The 19138-nt window shown below is 41.9% G+C and overlaps 1 protein-coding gene across 2 annotated transcripts in view; it reads left to right on the top strand.

Annotated features, from left to right (window-relative positions):
* The window catches only part of PHACTR4 (phosphatase and actin regulator 4), a 143544-nt gene that overhangs the window by 44007 nt on the left and 80399 nt on the right, over positions 1 to 19138 (top strand). Inside the window, exon 3 of one of the 2 annotated variants that reach the window (XM_040337973.1) lies at positions 11339 to 11396. The exons of the other annotated variant lie outside the window; for it this stretch is intronic. Within the exon in view, the coding sequence (XP_040193907.1) occupies positions 11381 to 11396 (16 nt within the window). The 5' untranslated portion in view covers positions 11339 to 11380. The remainder of the gene's footprint in view (positions 1 to 11338; positions 11397 to 19138) is intronic. 2 annotated transcript variants of the gene reach the window in all.

Below are 19138 nucleotides of genomic sequence, written 5' to 3'. Positions count from 1 at the left end.
GTGCAGGGTCCTTAAGTGGTTAATGTGCATAACGAAGCCAAGGAAAGATGGGGAAAATCTCCAAAAGGCATCAGATTACAGATTAGACATTCTTATAATATGTCAAAAAAAGTTAGATTTTATTTCCATCATTTACACTTTCAAAATTACAGAAAACAAAAAAATGGTGTCTGCAAAAGTTTGGGCACCCTGCAGAGTTGATATCTTGTACTGCCCCCTTTGGCAAGTATCACAGCTTGTAAAAGCCTTTTGTAGCCAGCCAAGAGTCTTTCAATTCTTGTTTGAGGTATCTTTGCCCATTCTTCCTTACAAAAGTCTTCCAGTTCTTTGAGATTTCTGGGCTGTCTGTCACGCACTGCTCTTTTAAGGTCTATCCATAGATTTTCAATTATGTTGAGGTCAGGAGATTGTGAAGGCCATGGGAAAACCTTCAGTTTACGCCTCTTGATGTAATCCCCCGTGGATTTTGAGGTGTGTTTAGGATCATTATCAGGGGTCAAGTCCTGGGGAAAAAAGTGTGGGAACTCCCACCCAAGATCCACTCCCCCACCAAAAAAAAAAAAAATGATACCCTCATAGGCATAATTACTAAAGCGCATGTTTTTTTTTTATCCACTGTATCTTAGTAATCCTTTGTTACTGGCCGCTTCCTGTATATGGATTCATTGGGTAGTGTGCGGGTATTCCGTCACTTCCTCGATGCCGCAATGTCTCCTGGGAGCTTTTGTCATTGTTCCCAGGAGACATTGCGGAGGTCTGCCGCGAGTTATCGCGGGATTTAGAAATAAGTAAGTTCTGACAGTGACAGTGACTCAAGCTGGGCATCGCCGCTTAGTGAAGGATTGGCTCGGGCGGCTCGGCTGCTCTCAGCTGCTGTAGTCCTGCAAAGGGAACTGCGTTCCTGCTGTGAAAAAAGTGCAGGAACTCCGTTCCCACGCATTCCCGCAGGACTTGAGCCCTGATCATTATCCATTTGTAGAAGCCATCCTCTGTTTAACTTCAGCTTTTTCACAGATGGCATCAAGTTACCATCCAAAATTTGCTGAAATTTTATTGAATCCATTTTTTTTTCTACTCGTGAAATGTTCCCTGTGCCACTGGCTGCAATACAAACCCAAAGCATGATTGATCCACCCCCATGCTTAACAGTTGGACAGAGGTTCTTTTCATTAAATTCTGTGCCCTTTCCTCTCCAAACGTACCTTTGCTCATTCCGGACAAAAAGTTCCATTTTAACTAGGGTTGTCCCGATACCACTTTTTTAGGACCGAGTACAAGTACCGATACTTTTTTTTTATGTACTCGCCGATACCGAATACCGATACTTTTTTTTAAAATGTGCCCCCATATGCAGCCATGTTCCCCCCCCCCCCATATGCAGCCATGTCCCCCACATATATGCAGCCATGTCCCCCACATATATGCAGCCATGTCCCCCACAACCCCTTTAAATCTCTCAGTAGAAAAAAAATTATTTACAATGTATGACAACCACTGCAGTGTCATCACGACAAACTCGTGTCCAGAGCCGTAGATTGTAATCTGAATCGGTTTTCATTTTGTTTTTCAGGACCAAAATTATATTGATTTTAATTTTTTCATATGAACTTCCATGTTACCTGTTTATTATAATTATTTTACTTTGCCTGTAGTTCTCCTTTACATTCTATATAAATGACTGCATTTTTATACCCCCCCCCCCCCCATCTCCTCCTCCCATTGATTAAAGATCTACATTAATTAGTACTCCATGCTTGTGGGAATTACCGTATGTCGATGGATGGCAACATTATTGGAAAATTCCTGCAGACAGATCTAGTCTCAGTCTGGTGAAAGCAAGTGAAGCATGTCCCCAAACATATGCAGCCATGTCCCCCATACCTAATGATGATGCCGCCGCGTTAATCACCGCGCGGCGAACATTACAGGCAGCTTTCGTTTGAATAGCTGTTTTCCCTACCACGCCGTGTAAAGGACACTCCCCCTTGCTCGGGATTGGACAGATCAGTCCAAGGGGGAGTGTCTATACACGGCGCGGCGGGCAAAACAGCTATTCAAACTAAAGGTGCCTGTAATGTTCGCCGCACAGTGATTAACGCGGCAGCAGCGGATTTGCGATATATGGCGGCGGGGGGGGGGGGGGGGGGTGGGGGGATGCAAGTATTCTATTTAGGCATCGGGGTATTTGCGGGAGTACAAGTACTCCCGCAAATACTCGGTATCGGTCCCGGTAACGATACTGGTATCGGGACAACCCTAATTTTAACCTCATCGGTCCACAGAACTTCAGGCTTGTCTATATATTTATTTGCAAAGTACACATGTGTCACTGTCACATGACATTAAAAGAAAGTATCGGTATCGGCGAGTACTTGAAAAAAAGTATTGGTCTTAAAGTGGTATCGGGACAAACCTAGTAAAAATTAAACAATATTGATAAATTTTGAGACTATAAAGAAACATAAAACCAATGCATTTTTACTAATGTAAAAATGCAGCAGTTAAACCGAGAACTGCATTCTTCTAATTCCCATCATAAGCAGCGAACCATGAGTGATTTTACTCAACCTACCATGGGTGCTCAACCTGTGGCCCTTCAGCTGTTGTGAACTATCATGCCTCAACTTTTGGAAGTCATGCTTGTAACTGGCAGCTTTGCAATGCCTCATGGGATTTGTAGTTCTACAACAGTTGAAGGGCCACAGATTGAGCACCCATTTTACTCTATGGCCTTCATTTGCTAGTTCTAGATTTCATGTTGAATAATTTCTGTAGTAAATGCCCTCTGCAAAAATGTTTATTGAGCTACTGACTGTGCAGTGTAATGAACTAATTTTTATATAATAAAGATAATAAGATCTATATAAAAAAAAAAATGTGTGTATTCTGTCACATGACATCCACTGATAACAAGCACTTTTAAAATTATACAGCATACATTTCTATTTTTTTTTTTTTTACTTTCTATAATGCACATTGCTAGTTTAAACCACACATATTGTGGATTTTGTTCCTCGAGGACAACTAATGACAAAAAAAAAAAAAATTATCAGCCAAAGCTTTATAAGGTTGATTGTTGCATTTGCAGAGGTATCTAAATGTTTTGGATAATTGTTGTATGTGTTTTTTGTTTTTGTTTTTTACCTAGCAGAGCTAATATTTTTGGTAACTGGGGAAACATAAGTGTGGGTCTTGTTTATATTGCTAGTCTAGACTTGTACTTGATATTCCAAATATGTCAGTTTGTTTTAACCTACTCCTCTTCATGGCTGCTTTCCTTTTCCAAAAGCATTATTTATTTTAATTCTTTTGGGTTTTATTTTTATTCAGAGTTTGGCACTGTATTACACATTGAAGAGGCACTTTCAGAGCCCCATAAAAGTGATCTGGCAGAGCTGCCTGGATCGCCTTTTACCTGGAAGCCGATCACTAGCTGTACTATAAATCAATACCAAGCTCACAGCTGCAGCAGCCAAGAGCTTGTATTTAGCATTTGAATACCAGGACATGTATAAGTGTACCATGTAAACAAGGGGTTAAACTGCACTAAGATGTCTTAATTTCTACTGCTTTTTAGTTGGGTACCTAGTTAAGTATACAGGAGAATTAGAAAAAAACTACAGGCAATATTTAAATTTTTAAAGCTGAATTCCATATTTCATGTCTCTTTAAATGGTTCACCTGGACCAACTTGGTCCAAACAATTTGCTTCACTAAGTGTTTCTAAGCATTGTATGTACTGTGTGTGACTTCAGCTACATACAACACACAGTGCTGAGTCTCGCACACCATCTGGGACAACATGCAGACCAATTTGAGGCAGTGTGTGGCGTATGGCCTGAGCACTGACAGGCTGACCCCCCCCCCCCCCCCCCAACACCTTCAACCTCTGTAGCAATGCTGACAGCACTCATACGTCTATTTTCCCAAAGACAACCTCTGGATATGATGCTGAGCATGTGCACTCAACTTCTTTGGTCGACCATGGCGAGGCCTGTTCTCAGTGGAACCTGTTCTGTTAAACCGCTGTATGGTCTTTGCCACCATTCTGAAGCTCAGTTTCGGGGGGTCTTGGCAATCTTTATAGCATAGGCCATCTTTATGTAGAGTAACAGATCCTTTTTCAGATCCTCAGAGTTCTTTGCTATGAGGTGCCATGTTGAAGTTCTAGTGACCAGTATGAGCGAGTGAGAGCGATAACACCAAATTTGCTCACCACGAGTCTCATGAGACTGGGGAGGGAAAATGGCTAATTGGGCCCAATTCACTTAGGGTTGTACTCACTTTTTTGTTATCAGCAGTTTAGACATTAATGGCTGTGTGTTGTGTTATTTTGAGGGGACAGCAAATTTACACTGTTATACAAGCTGTACACTAACTACTTTGCGTTGTCGCATGAAAAAATATAATGAAATATTTACAAAAATGTGAGGGATGTACTCACTTTTGTGAGATACTGTATGTTCAAAAATTCAGAAGGAATCCTTCCAATTGGTAGCAGCCTTCCTGCATCTGGTGGATTTTCTTGCATTTATCGACATCGGGATACATACCTTCATGTACTCCTTTCCCAGAGCTACCAGTCGTTTTGTTGGATAGAACCACTACCATTTTTCATTTAGGCATGCTCAGATAGGGTCCTGGTATGGATTATCTTTTCCTTGGATGGGAAGGGGGGGGTGTGTATCTCCAATTTTTTTTTTTTTTTTTGGTGTTGGGTTCTATTTATAATTCATTCCAGACCCAAACAGCCTTTTGTGAATTGTGGGGGGGCCTTTAAAATCACTTTAACAACCAACTATTAAAGTGTAAGTCCACCCTAACACCTAAATACTCCCCTGCAATCATTAATGTGAGCCAAGTTGAGCCTTATGCTCAAAATGAAAATATCACCATTGATCTAGCGTATTGGATCTAGCGTATTGGAGCAAAGCCTGGTCTAATACTGCAAAATGCTCCTTTAACTACCCTAGATGCAGCCTATAAGGTACTCCTTCGTTGGTATTGGGTTCCATCCCATATCGCCAAATCAAACCCATCCTGCAGTGTCGGAGGGCTGTTGATGTCTGATAATTCTCACTATCGAATATGCATATAATGTGCACTATTCAGCTATGCCGTGTCATGTTTATTTGTTTATTTATATCCCCTGCGTGGGATTATTGCAGTTGTTCTAAATTTTCTAACATTTTAATAAATATAAGATTGTACCACAAAATCAGTTTTTCTACCTTTTTTATTTTGCAGTATCCAGTGCTATCACATGACTTCAATTCTGCTTCCTCCTGAGTCTAAAAGCAGCCAGTGGGTGTGGTTTACTAAAAGCCAGTGACATCCCTTCCAGGGAGGGACACTGTTCCTGTGTAGCCAGTCGGGCGTATACAGGATGGGACACATAGGTTCCTGCCTAGTGTTCTCTCATCAGTAAGGATGCATTGTACATCCCAATCCATGAGAAAATGAAGAAATAAAAAAAGGCCCACCCACATAGGACTGGGGGGGGGGGTGCACATATACAATATACCTGTGCTGGGCTTTGAATGAAGACTAGCACAGGAGAATGGAGCTAGACACGGGGGGGGGGGGGGGGGGGCTGTCCGTGTAGCTGGAAGTGCTCTGGGGTCTCGTCTCAGTCTGCAATGTACAATGATCACAGACAACCACACTAAGGCTCCGTTTCCACAAGTATGACTTGTCATGTGACTTTGGACACACAAAGTTGTATGAAAAGTCACAGCCCATTGAGTTAAATAGCACCCATTCCCATCTATGCAACTTTAAAAAGGTACCTGCACTACTTTGATGCGACTTTCAATGGCCGACAACCTTTTCAGGAAAGGCAGCGTAGCAAATTCAGATAAAGGGAGATGGCGTTGTCGGTGAACAGGAAGTAGCTGATTGACTTAGAAATTCAAACAATCGGCCAACCAGAAAATGAATAATATCAAAGACAATGATATTTAACGTACTATTAATAATAAAAAATCATTTTTGACTGGATTTCCACTTTAACTGTTTACATATGTTAAATGGCAAGTGGCTAGACCACAACTTTATTTAACAAAATGTCCCCCCCAATATTTACTGTGTTTTTGTTATTTTAGATGATGTGACGTGATACCACAAAAATATCACATGCGATATTGCTTTGTGATTTAAGTCCGTTGTCCTTTACTTACACTTTTTGAAATTGTTCAGAATAGCTTGCAGTCCTACATACAATCCCATTTCAAAGAAGCAACTAGAAAGGAAAAAAATATAGAATGCATTAAGGTGAAAAAACGCAAGGCTTTACAACCCCTTTAAAAATAAGATCCATTTTAATGTTCAGGAATCCTCTTGGTGGCACAAGTTACATCTACAATGTTGTCAGGCCCTATGGTAAAGTGGTGCTCTAAGCATGAAAGCGAAGAATATGCAGGTGACTCTTGCTTTTTATTGAGTAATGCAGCGTACAAAATGTAATGGGCAATATAAAGGTGAAATGGGTAGTTTTTATGGGCACCAAGTACATGTACCTACATGTACCTGTTTTTCCAGTGCATGAGCATTTCCTAGACTTTGCTGTTGGCTACTACACTAGTAGTTTGTAACCTTGTCATTTAGCCTCTGGTCTGTACCCCAGGTGTTCAGTGTTCACAAAGTGGCTGACCCCGTTAATTGTCCTTCTGCGTCGTTTTGACATACCCATTGTGGAATAATTGGACAACCTCCTGTTGAGGGGAACAGTCAATGTGCGCTCTGACAACTTGGCTTTGACAGTCCAGTGGTTTAGATGGATCATGATCCTTCTGGAACGAACTTCTCATTTGTAACGTCTGGGTCTACTCCTGACCACTGCTCAAGCTAGATTGTTTGTTTCTTCCACAGGTGAAACTTCAGACTTTCTAATCTCAGATGCAAGCTTTCTAGTTCGAGTCAACTAATTCCCCTCTTTGCCAATTGATAGCCTACTTGGGCTAGTCCTTTTTTGCAGAGTTTCTCTCCAGACCTCTCCCATGCAAGATTTAGCTGTGGGACAAGTCAATCAAGTCCCTGAACAGACCAAATCATTAGCTACTGAGGACCAGCATATCCCTAACCTGGTGGTTTAGGATTCTCATTGCAATCTGAAACCTTTCCTTCCCATCTTCTGTAAGGTCCGCATGATGGATGACAGCTGTTTTTAGACTTGGGGGGGAGTGCTGGGTTGGTGGAGGAATCGCCTCCACCAACCATCCTGCTGGAAAACCACCTGATTCGATTTCAGTCAGACAACACCATGGCTGTGGGTGTACATTTGTCATCGGAGAGGAACCAAAACTCTTACGGCAGCAAGAGAGGTAGCTCGGATCTTGCCCTGGGCAAAACTTCAAATTTCTGCCTTCCCTTTGATTATCCCAGGAGTAGACCATTGGCAGGCTGAATTCCTCAGTCAACAGCATGTGGTCCCTATACCCATAGGTGTTCCAGGACCTGCTTTGCAAGTGGGGTACGTGTCCAAGAACAGCCATCTATGGGAAGCTATGTGAATTCTGTCATGACTCTGTGGGATCAGTACACCCTAATCTTTGCCTTTTTTCTCTTTTGATACTTCCTCCCTTGTCTGCTTCACATGATTGAGTAGGAGTGCATTCTGGTGATAATCATAGCTTTGGACTGGCGCTGACAGATTTGGTATGCCAACCAGGTAAGACTGATGGCGGACCTGCTGGGCTCTTCCAGATCGTTGGCATTGTTTTACAAAAATCCAGAGGACCCATTTGCCAACCTGATTAACGATCGCTTTCCTTTACACCATGGCTGTTGAATCCCAGGTTTTGGGAGTCAAGGATTTCTCTGAATCTGTGATTCCTATGATGCTAAAAGGCTACATCACATAAAGGGCAATCTCGAAGTGGTCATCTTAAGAGGTTTACCATGGGACAAATCCTCTTTCCTACTGCTGGACTCTTGACCTTTGGTTCTCAGGACTATCAAGAGCCAGGGTTTGGGCTGTTTTATTTGGTTTTAGAGTGTATTTGCCTCTTACTCCTTGATTAGGACCTTTTTGTTCCCCTGTCCATTTGAGCTAAATATGGCTTTCTCTGCGCTTCGGAAACCCCTGTTCAAACCCATAAGAGACCTTCCCCACTCTATACTCTGTACTACAAGGAAGTTATTCCTTGTAGCCATTACTACCGAGACAAATGTCTGAACTGGTGGCCTTATCCTCCTAAAAACCTTTTCTGGTTTACATAGGGGGCAAGGTGGTGTTGAGGCCCAGGCCTTACTTCTTGTCTAAAGTAGCACTTTCACTACCATGACCACCAATGTAGGGGGGATATTAATGTTCACTGACCTGTGTGTGGAGAGGGGGGGGCTGAGACTCTAATAGTACTGACACTACTGTACTGTACAGTAATGGTGGCTATTATTGTGTCCACGAACACCAATGTTGGGTGTTATAATTGACCCACTGACACCAGTGCTGAGGCTTTTTTCTGCTCCAACTTCTTTGGTGTGCCTTGCAATGCACTACAAAATATGCAGAAGGACCAACATTTTTAGATGTTGATGTGCAAAAATGTGATGCTATTGAGCGGCCCTCTATAATTTTTGAGTTAACCACCACTACTTTGGACAGACCATTCATTCCCCTATATATATTGAACTTTTTTCACTTTTTTATTTTTTATTTTTTCAGGCTTTTGAACATTTTCAAGTACTAATAGAGTAGTCCATTATATGGCAAGAATACATTTCTGTGTATGTGGGTAGACAAACACAGAGAATACAGAATGCAAATATACATACTGTATGGTCTCAGATATCAGTTATGGGGGGGGGGGGTGATATAAAGTGGCGGCCTGGTTCCAGGGGCATAGGTGAGGCCTCCCACATTGCTCATACAGTGTTTTGATTAGGGATGTGCATCGCATACACCTTATAGTAAAGCTTGGTAGCATTTTTTTTTTTTTTGGGAGGAGGATGAGGTGAAATGCTTGAGAAGAGGAAGAAGGGGTCAGGCAACCCAATTTCGATGCTAAAAATCAGGCTAGCAGCGCAGTACTAAGAAAAAGTAGGAGAGTGTAGAGAGAGTAGTGAAGAGGAGAAGACTATGGGGGTGAAGAGGGAAGGAAGGGGTTGTGGGGAGGGGAGGGGGGGGGGCCCTGGCCAGGTGACTCTTCTGGTCCCTTGTATATTCAGAGGGAAAGAAGTGAGTAATCAACGTTGGAGCTGCCAGGCTTATTTCACTTTAAGTGGTTCATTTGGGCCAAGGTGGCCCAAGCAAGCTTTTTCCTTCATTAACGTGCGCTCACTGGGTGCATTATATAAACTGCATGTAGCCCTACATACAGTATTCAGCACTGTGTTCCAGGTGTGAGAGGAGACTTTCCTGTCTCTTACCCAGAACAAAATACCATCGGGCTGAGCGGGACTCAATGAATATCAATGAATACAAAGCTTCCTCTGAGTCGGAGGGGCAGGCTGATGACGTAACAATCTCTGACACAGCCAATCATTGATGGAATACAAAGCTGCCTATGAATGGCTGAGTGCCTCTCACCTCAACACTATTTTATTCTGGGTGTGAGACAGGAAGATTTCCTCTCACACCTGGAACACAGTGCTGTATATCATGATTTTACCTGGGCTACATGCAGTTTTATACAGCTCACCCAGTGGGCACACATGTTTGGCTCAAGCTATTTAAAAGTCAAAGTAAACCTGGACATCCACTTCTAAAGAGGTTGTAAACACAAAGGGGGGGGGGGAGCCTGTAAGACAAAAGCATAATAAACTATTATGCATCACATACTAGCTCATTTTTTCAATACCTTTACCTTAGAACAAAGCCCTCCAGCGGCTCCCACACACCGCTGAGACAGATGACATCTTCCCTGGTGTTTCTTCTGGGCCCGCAGGCTCCGGCACTGAGTGGCCAGAGCCGCGATGAGGTCAATCCTGTACACGACAGCAGCCGTTTACGCCACGGGCTTTGAAGGTCAGGCGCAGTAAGCTGAACATTCAGAGCGCATGCACCGATGACGTCGGTACCTATAGGTAAGGCTTATTATAGGCATACCTGTAGATACAATTAAAAAATAAGATTTAATTCCTCTTTAAAGTGGATGTAAACCCGATTCATGAAATTTGAACTGGGCACATATATCTGCAGTATTTTGTTATCTCTCTTCAATGAGCCAAGTCCCATAGCTTTCTCCTGAACTGTTCCTCGGTTATTAGCCTGGTAACTCCTGACCAGTTCTGGACACTTTAGACAAAAGCAGCCTGAATCTTCAGTCCGGGGAGGTTGCTAAAATAGATTAGCAGGGAGCAGGTCCTATTGTAAAACACCTCTGAGAGTCTCTGCCTATGATGAGTGGGTGTGTGCCTTTCCTCCAATCAGCAATGTTGGCTGGCTGTATGCCCAGACATCACACTCTGTGTTAACCAGGAAGAGAAAATCTCCTAACACGATCTTGGCTTTCTAAACAATATATAAATGTGAAGACAGCAGATATACACGTAAAACCTATGTAGGGAGATTTGGTTCATCCCTGTGTATCATCTGAGGCTGTTCATTTCACAGGGTGTATGGGGGCTTTACATCTACTTTTTAAGGTTTTGGTTTTATTCCAGCCAAGGAGTCTGTCTTCATAAATTTGGATTGGGTGTCCCCAAATATAAAAGTGAGTTTTTCATGAACCATGGTACTCACAATTTGAATCCTGCAACCCATGAACATGAATTTTTACATGCTCACAAGAGATACTCACAAGACTCTCTGGCTCTCTGCCCCCTCCCCTGGATCACACTGCTGCCTTTTAAACCCAATGCTTGGTCTCTCTGCCTCCACCCTGCACTCTTCATCACACTGCTGCCTTGCACAGATCTCACCTCCTTAACCCCCCAAGCTCTGTACTCCCTCCCACAGTGCGTGATCAGTGCTGCCATTGGAATTCCCCTGCTCCACCTTCCTCTGAGTTCACAGGAGGCGTAACTAAAGAGGAGGCATCGGTTATCAATGCGCTGATTGGAAACAACATTGGGTGGTACACATCAACCACAAAGTTGATTTGCGTCAGAACGCATGGGGACCACCAAAACTTTCCTGTGGTCCATGGACCACTGGTTGGACACCGCTGAGCTAGTATATGCACCGAAATATAGAAGCATATCTCCTTTTTAGAGTAGGTTTAGTATTTCAGTAGGTATCAATGCCTTTATGCCAGGATTCTTCAGCTGTTCCCCCTGAACAGTGTTTGTAGGCTACACTGTTTATTTGCTTGTTTCTATTCTGTGTTTTTTTTTTTTTTTTTGGGAATTCATCCACTCAAAGTACTTATGTTGGGTTTGTTTTCTTCTCTCTAAGGAGTAGACCTCCGCAGTGCCTTTCCCCCCTCGCGCCCCTGTGATGGATGACAGGAGCGGTGAGTTACTTAGACATCGGTTCTTTTTTTTAAATATGTTTGTTGGTTTTGTTATAAAGAGAAGCAAATGGTACACGTGTAACAATTTACAATACAGGCATACCCCGATTTACGTACACTCACTTTACATACACTCGCGGGTATGTCCTTACTCGTGAGTGTATGTAAAGTGCCTTACAAGTACTGTACAGACATTTTTCAGCCACCGTAGAAGGAGCTGAAGCTCCGAGAGCATAGCCCGCCCTGTTCCAGTGTGCCCCTGACACCCCCACTACAGCCCCTGGGACCTCAGCTACAGCTTCTGACACCCCCACTACAGCCCCTGACCCCCCACTACACCCTAGAAGTGAAAAAAGGTATTGTTTCACTTTAAGTACATTTTCGTTTTACATACATGCTCTGGTCCCATTGTGTACTTAAAAGTTGGGTATGCCTGTATGGGGAAGATAAACACAGTATAATACAGTACAAGCAGCCATTACTCATGACTAGTTAGATGGCAAGAATGCCAAAGGTAAGTACTCTTGTGTTGCAATTTAAGGAACCATTAAATGATCAGTAAGTGTGGCAAAATCCTCATGAAAGAGAGAGCAGAGAGAAAAGTAAAGGGGGAGAGAGAGATAAATGGTCAATAGATGTGGGTGAGAGAAAATGGCAGGGCGGGAAACATGTAACAGGGGAGATCTAGTGGGCTAGTATGAAACAATAATATTTGTATGTGATTAGTGGATCCCATGTTTTGAGAAACTTGTCAATGCTATTGGTAAGAGCCAGTTCACACTGGGGCGGCACGACTTCGGGGGCGACTCGGCAAGGCATCCTGAAGACGACTTTTGTATAGCAGTCAATGCAAGTTGCCCCGAGTCGCCCCCGAAGTTGTACAAGAACCTTTTTCTAAGTCGGAGCGACTTGTATCGCTCCTATTAGAACGGTTCTATTGACTAGAATGGGTCGCGACTTGTCAGGCGGCTGAGTCGCCTGACGAGTCTCCCCAGTGTGAACCAGCTCTTAAGATTCTAGGTAATTGTTCATTGATAAAAACAAAACATCAGTTCAGGACTCGACTTCAGAGAAATATGCTAACTGTTTCTTCCATGCCTTGGCTTTCATCAGCTTGGAAGCTGGGAGGACAAAATGAGCTAACTTAACCACTTAAGGACCGCCTCCTGCACATATACGTCGGCAGAATGGCACGGCTGGGCACAAGCACGTACAGGTACGTCCTCTTTAAGTGCCCAGTCGCGAGCGCGCGCCCGCGACTCGGTCCGAAGCTCCTTCACCGTGACCGCGGGACCCGCGAACCCGATCACCGCTGGAGTCCCGCGATCTGTCCCCGGAACTGAAGAACGGGGAGAGCTGTGTGTAAACACAGCTTCCCCGTTCTTCTCTGTGGCGCTGTCATTGATCGTGTGTTCCCTTATATAGGGAACCACAATCAATGATGTTACACCTACAGCCACACCCCCCTACAGTTAGAAACACAGATGAGGTCATACATAACCCCTTTAGCGAAACAGAAAAGTAGGTGAACTAAAGCGCTGGCCAACCGTGAAAATTAATGTGTAACCAGTGGAAAAAACCCTTTAGCGCCCCCTTGTGGTTAACTCCCAAACTGCAATTGTAATTTTCACAGTAAACAATGCATTTTAAATGCATTTTTTGCTGTGAAAATTACAATGGTCCCAAAAATGTGTCAAAATTGTCTGAAGTGTCCGCCATAATGTCGCAGTCACGAAAAAAATCGCTGATCGCCGCCATTAGTAGTAAAAAAAATATTTTTTTTATAAAAATGCAATAAAACTATCGCCTATTTTGTAAACGCTATAAATTTTGCGCCAACCAACCGATAAACGCTTATTGCAATTTTTTTGTTTTTGGTTTTTTTGACCAAATATAGCTAGAAGAATACGTATCAGCCTAAACTGAAGAAAAAATATATTTTTTTATATATATTTTTGGGGGATATTTATTATAGCAAAAAGTAAAAAATATTGAATTTTTTTTCAAAATTGTCGCTCTATTTTTGTTTATAGCGCAAAAAATAAAAAAAAATTATATTTTTTTGGGGGGTATTTATTAAAGCAAAAATTAAAATTTTTATTTTTGTTTATAGCGCAAAAAATAAAAACCGCAGAGGTGATCAAATACCACCAAAAGAAAGCTCTATTTGTGGGAAAAAAAGGACGCCAATTTTGTTTGGGAGCCACGTCGCACGACCGCGCAATTGTCAGTTAAAGCGACGCCATGCCGAATCGCAAAAACTTGCCGGGTCCTTTAGCTGCCTAAAGGTCCGGGTCTTAAGTGGTTAAATCGTTTTTTTAGTAATGTTTGAAGTGTAACCGTACCATCCATGCCGTTTTAGGGAGTTGGACTCCAAATAGCCATTAGTCCCTTTTTTTAAAGCGATGGTAAACCCAAAATGTAATATATTGCAGCTTAACAATGATTAGATGTGGTGTCTGCATTAGTTTTCCTTTATTTTGGCTTTTAACCCCTGTTTTCACCTGGTGATCTATTCAGTAATACACCACCTGTATTAGAAGCCAAACTCCAGCTCACACTTTATAATCAGTTAAAGCAAATGTTTTTTTTTTTCCCCCTTTTGGGATAAAGGTTTTACATGACCAAATAAAAGCTGATCATTTTAACCACCCTTGGCAGCTTTAAATGGTTTATCTCATCCATGCTGGATAGTTTGAGCCTTTCAAAAACAGACTAGATCACCAGATGAAAATGGAAAGAAAGCCTAAAGAATATTTAATGCAGCCATCGCATCCAAGAATGTGTAAGCTGCAATATAATGTTTGCTTTTGGGGTTTAATACTGTAGCTGCTGACTTTCACTAGAAGGACACTTGCCTTTCCAGGGATAAAATAGTCCATCATAATGGATCCAGGTTTCCGAGTCATGTTTTTGAACCAGACTGCCTAGATCTAATAGGAAGATATGGTCGCAACAGGAGGTTGAAAAGCAGTACTAGCCAAAAGAGAACAAGACCTCAAAGAGGGCTTCTAACCTTTTCAGAGGAGCCTTGATGGCAGGCACATCCTTAACAGGGGCAGTTACTGTAAGGTTTTGCCAAGCCAGAAAATGGATGGATGGATCCAGGATTGTGACTGACCATTTCTTTGGAAAGAGGGACGCAAAGAGGGGCCCCACTTGCAGCCCCTGTGGTCTAAAGTCTCTAAAAGGGAAAATGTCTATCCATAAGTTCAGACATGGTGGCTGAGAACTCCTCCCTGGATAAACAGGATGAGGACGGTGTGCCAGAAGGAGATAGGGAGGTCACTGAGGTAGGCAGACTGGGGAAAGCAGTCAGGACTAACAGAATCGGGACCCTTTGATGAGATGATACAGTAAGCTGAGTGTTAGCTGACAGAGGTCCTGCTGACCCATTCCTAGTGTGTCTATGGTAGAAGACCCTTGAAGAAAATATAATAAAAAAGGGAAAATAAATTTATAAAAGGAAAGAGAGAACATGTCTGTTCACCAAAAGGAAAGAAAGACGCTTGTTACCCTCCAACCTCAGCGGCTCTTGTTCATAGCCTTGCAGTACTGTGTTGGTGGCTTAGCAGATACATTTCACCAAATATTCAGGGTTAGTCTCCCTTTCTGTGCATGTGAAGTATCCTTTGGCTCAAGTGTTGGTCTGTGGAACATCTGTGTAGGCCTTATGAGGATGCCCTTTGGTGACGACTTACAGTGAGGGAAAAATGTATGTACGTTTTGCCCACTGACAAAGAAACAATCAGTCTATAATTTTAATGGTAGATTTATTTTAACAGTGAGAGACAGAATAACAAAAATATCCAGAAAAAATCATTTCAAAAAAGTTTTTTATAAATTGATTTGCATTTTAATGAGTGAAATAAAGTATTTTACCCCTTCGCAAAACATGACTTGGTACTCGGTGGCAAAACCCTTGACCGGTGTGTTCTGGCAGAGGCTGAGAGCACTGATTGGGTGACGATCAGCAGACCTTTTTCTGTCTTGCCCCTTTGACAAAAGTCAGCTCGGCTGCCGTACACACTGGCTGAATGTCAGTTGGTTTCTGTTGAAACAACCAATGCCGCTCATGTTTATGACCCTTAAAACTCCAAGTCTAGGAATAACACTTCCCACATTGAGTCGAGGACGTTTCAGTGATTAGAGCCAAAATACTGTGTCCAGGAACTAAAACTAGGATTTTAGGCTCTGACTTCACCCTGCTTTATGCTGTCATATTTACTGCCCTCCCCCAAAAAAGCAGATGATCTTTTATTATGCTCTCAAGCTGCTCCTCCCGCAGATTATTGGCCCTGTCCCAGAAAATATGTTTTTAAAGGGTTATACTTAACCCGTTCACTGTCCCAAAAGAGGGAGTTTGCCCCAATCTGGATCTGAAGATTCTTATCGGGTTCCTTGGAGTTCAGAAATTCCATACAGAAATTCTAATGCCGCGTACACGCGACCATTTTTAATGGTCTAGAAAAACGACGTTTTTTTCAACCCGATTTATTGTTAAGCTTGCCTTACCTACACAAGATCGCGAAAAAAAAAATGCTCAAGTAAAGCGTGGTAACGTACAACACGTACAACGGCACTATAAAGGGGAAGTTCCATTCGGACGGCGCCACCCTTGGGGCTGATTTCGTGTTAGTAAAATTTTGGTGAGAGACGATTCGCGCTTTTCAGTCTTTGTGCTTTTCAGTCTGTGACGAATGTGCTATCTCCATTACGAACGCTAGTTTTACCAAAACGAGCGCTCCCATCTCATAACTTGCTTCTGAGCATGCGTGTTTTTTTTCACGTCGTTAAAGCCTACACACGACCATTTTTTACAACGTGAAAAACGACAACGTTAAAAAAAATAGAGCCCGTTCTAAATTTTTAATGGCCATTTTTTACGTCATGAAAAATGCTCTGGAGCCCACACACAATAGTTTTTAATGACATTGTGAAAAACAGTCGTGTCTACGCGGCATGAGGTCAGTTATTGCTTCCCTTCAACTGATAGACCTTCTGGTCTCTGTGAACATTAGGGATGTACATACTTATGTTCCCTTTTGAATCAATGCCACCTGCATCTTGCTGTGGTGCACACCACAACCGATTTGTTGCCATTCTGTGTGGTCTGTCCATGGCACCTCAATTCTTTGCCAAGGCGTTGGCTACTATTCTAACCCAGCAGAGGCACAAATGGATCCTAAATCTCCAAAAAAAAACAAAAAAACACTACTAGAACTAACCCACAACATGGAGTTCTTGTTTACGATTAACCGGGTAGGTATTCAAATGTCATCTGATGCCAAGTTTGGGCAAAGGGTGCATCAGGTTGCTCCCTTTCGACCACTTCTTTTGACCTATTTTCACATGGGACTCTCAGTGTTTGCTGTTATGCTCCTCCGTTTGTATCGCTTTTGGATATTGCATGGTCTAACTGATCCTGTGTCCTGTAATATACGATTAAGGCACGGGTCCCTCACCTCCTGTTTCTTTCGCTTAACACCTTATTGCTTGCTAGGAGTCGGCCCGGTTATGTTGGAGCTTTCTCTTGGTGCTCTTTCACACAGCCTGCTGCGCTATCTCAGAAGCCTGGGTGCAGTGCAGTGTACCTGCAGTTTTCTTGCGGCTTCGTTCCCTTCTAATAGATCGTGCTTTTTGTTGTGTTTTCTGAAAGTGCACCAAAAGTCCTACATACTGAGTCTCTGGTGCACTTTCAGAAAACACACCAAAAATGCCTAAACTTATAGTCTATGTGAAATTCCGCGTAACCCACAAAAACCGTGCGTGAGCTGCAGGTAAGCCATAGCAGGGCAGTGTGAAAGGTGCTTTAAAACTTGTGTGCGAATGTCCAATCATCTGAAGACGGGTGCATAACCCATGGTCTAAAGCCCCGTACACACGATCAGTATATCGCTTTCGAAGTGATCGTACAATAATCTGATCGTTCGTACGCAGCTTTTGTCTGAAATTCTCCGAAGGTATAAACAGGAAAAATGTTCTCGTTCAATAACAGATTAAAACAAAAATTGTACAATCAGTACAGTTTTCATCTGAAAATAGAATAGAAATACATTACATCACTTCTGAATTTTTATTCTGTCGTACGAGAATTTTCGTACTTTAGTAACCTATTTGTTTTTGACATGGAGACTACCATGCACAAAAATAAAATAAGGACAATCATTTGTCTGATAATCTCACGGTGTGTGCTAGGCTTAAGACTCTGATCTTGGGTCCTGTAATGTACTCCAAAAAAAAGGATTTCACAGGTTAGTCAAAAATCCTGTTTATATTGTACACATGAACAGTTATTCCCTTTTTTCATCTAGATATTGCATGTTTCTCACAGTCCACAAGAGAGCAGTATAGCACAACATATGCATGGGGACCGTTTGGGATTTCTTTCTGTTTCTTTAAAGTAAATCTACAGGGACATACATGTTCCAGGTATGAATTATTAAAGCAAGAGGGGCAACATGATAACCAGGAAACTAACATCACTTGTGTTCAAAATAAGTTGGCACTATTAACAGATAAATATGTATAGTATATGAAAGTATGGATCCAATTTTTTTTTTTTTTTTTTTGTGGATTGCAGGTTTCTTGCCCATTATCTTATGTATTGTTGGGGTATTTAGCCTTTCTCTGGTTTTAAATGGCTGGTCAACTGGGAAATCCACTTTAAATGCCTAATGTTCTAAGAAAAAAAAAAAGTAGAAATTACAAATTTTTAAGAGTATTTTCAATGTCCGTTTTTTTTTCCACCAGGGAAAAAAATTATTGGTTATGTTTTCCTATTTGAAATATTGCAATTTGTGTCGAGCAGTACGTAGTGTTTCAGCTTGTACTTCCTTGTAGTAGTAAGAACAAGGTGTAGCACTTGGAAAGAATAGCTCGTACTATGAAAGCATAGGATGGTGTCAGAGGGAGGATTATGTTGTGAATCACATGAGTCACTGAGAAACCCCTTATGCCAGCTCAAGTTCTGTGAAATGTTTGCTTAGAGATTTTGGGGATAAACATATACTGTGTTTATTTACAGAACTGTGCAAATGTTTTAGGCAGGTGGGAAGAAATAAAAAGTATAGGTATAGTGAAGTGCTTCCCAAATATAAATTTCCAGCAAATATCCCAACCAATAGATTATATATATATATATATATATATATATATATATATATATATATTATAATATAAACGCATAAAGTGTGTGTGTGTGTGTGTTATGTATGTAGATTTACAGTTGTGCTCATAAGTTTACATACCCTGGCAGAATTTATCATTTTTGGCCATTTTTTTAAGAATATAAAGGATAACACAAACTTTTCTTTCACTCCTGTTAGTGTTTGGCTGAAGCCATTTATTATAAATCAACTGTGTTTACTCTTTTTAAATAGTAATGGCAACAGAAACTACCAAAATAGTCCTGATCAAAAGTTTACATACCCCAATTCTCAATACCGTGTATTTCCCCCTTTAACATCAATGGCAGCTTGAAGTCTTTTGTGGTATTTGTGGATGAGGCTCTTTATCTTCTCAGATGGTAAAGCTGCCCATTCCTCTTGGCAAAAAGCCTCCAGTTCCTGGAAATTCTTGGACTGTCTTACATGAAATGCATGTTTGAGATCTCCCCAGAGTGGCTCAATGATATTGAGGTCAGGAGAATGAGATGGTCACTCCAGAAACTTCACTTTATTCTGCTGTAGCCAATGACAGGTGGACTTGGCCTTGTGTTTTGGATCCTTGTCATGTTGGAA

This window comes from Rana temporaria, chromosome 2 (assembly GCF_905171775.1).
Source record: "Rana temporaria chromosome 2, aRanTem1.1, whole genome shotgun sequence".
Lineage (NCBI taxonomy): Eukaryota > Metazoa > Chordata > Amphibia > Anura > Ranidae > Rana > Rana temporaria.
Note: the sequence above shows the minus strand (reverse complement) of the source record. Positions and strands in the feature narration are given on the sequence as shown.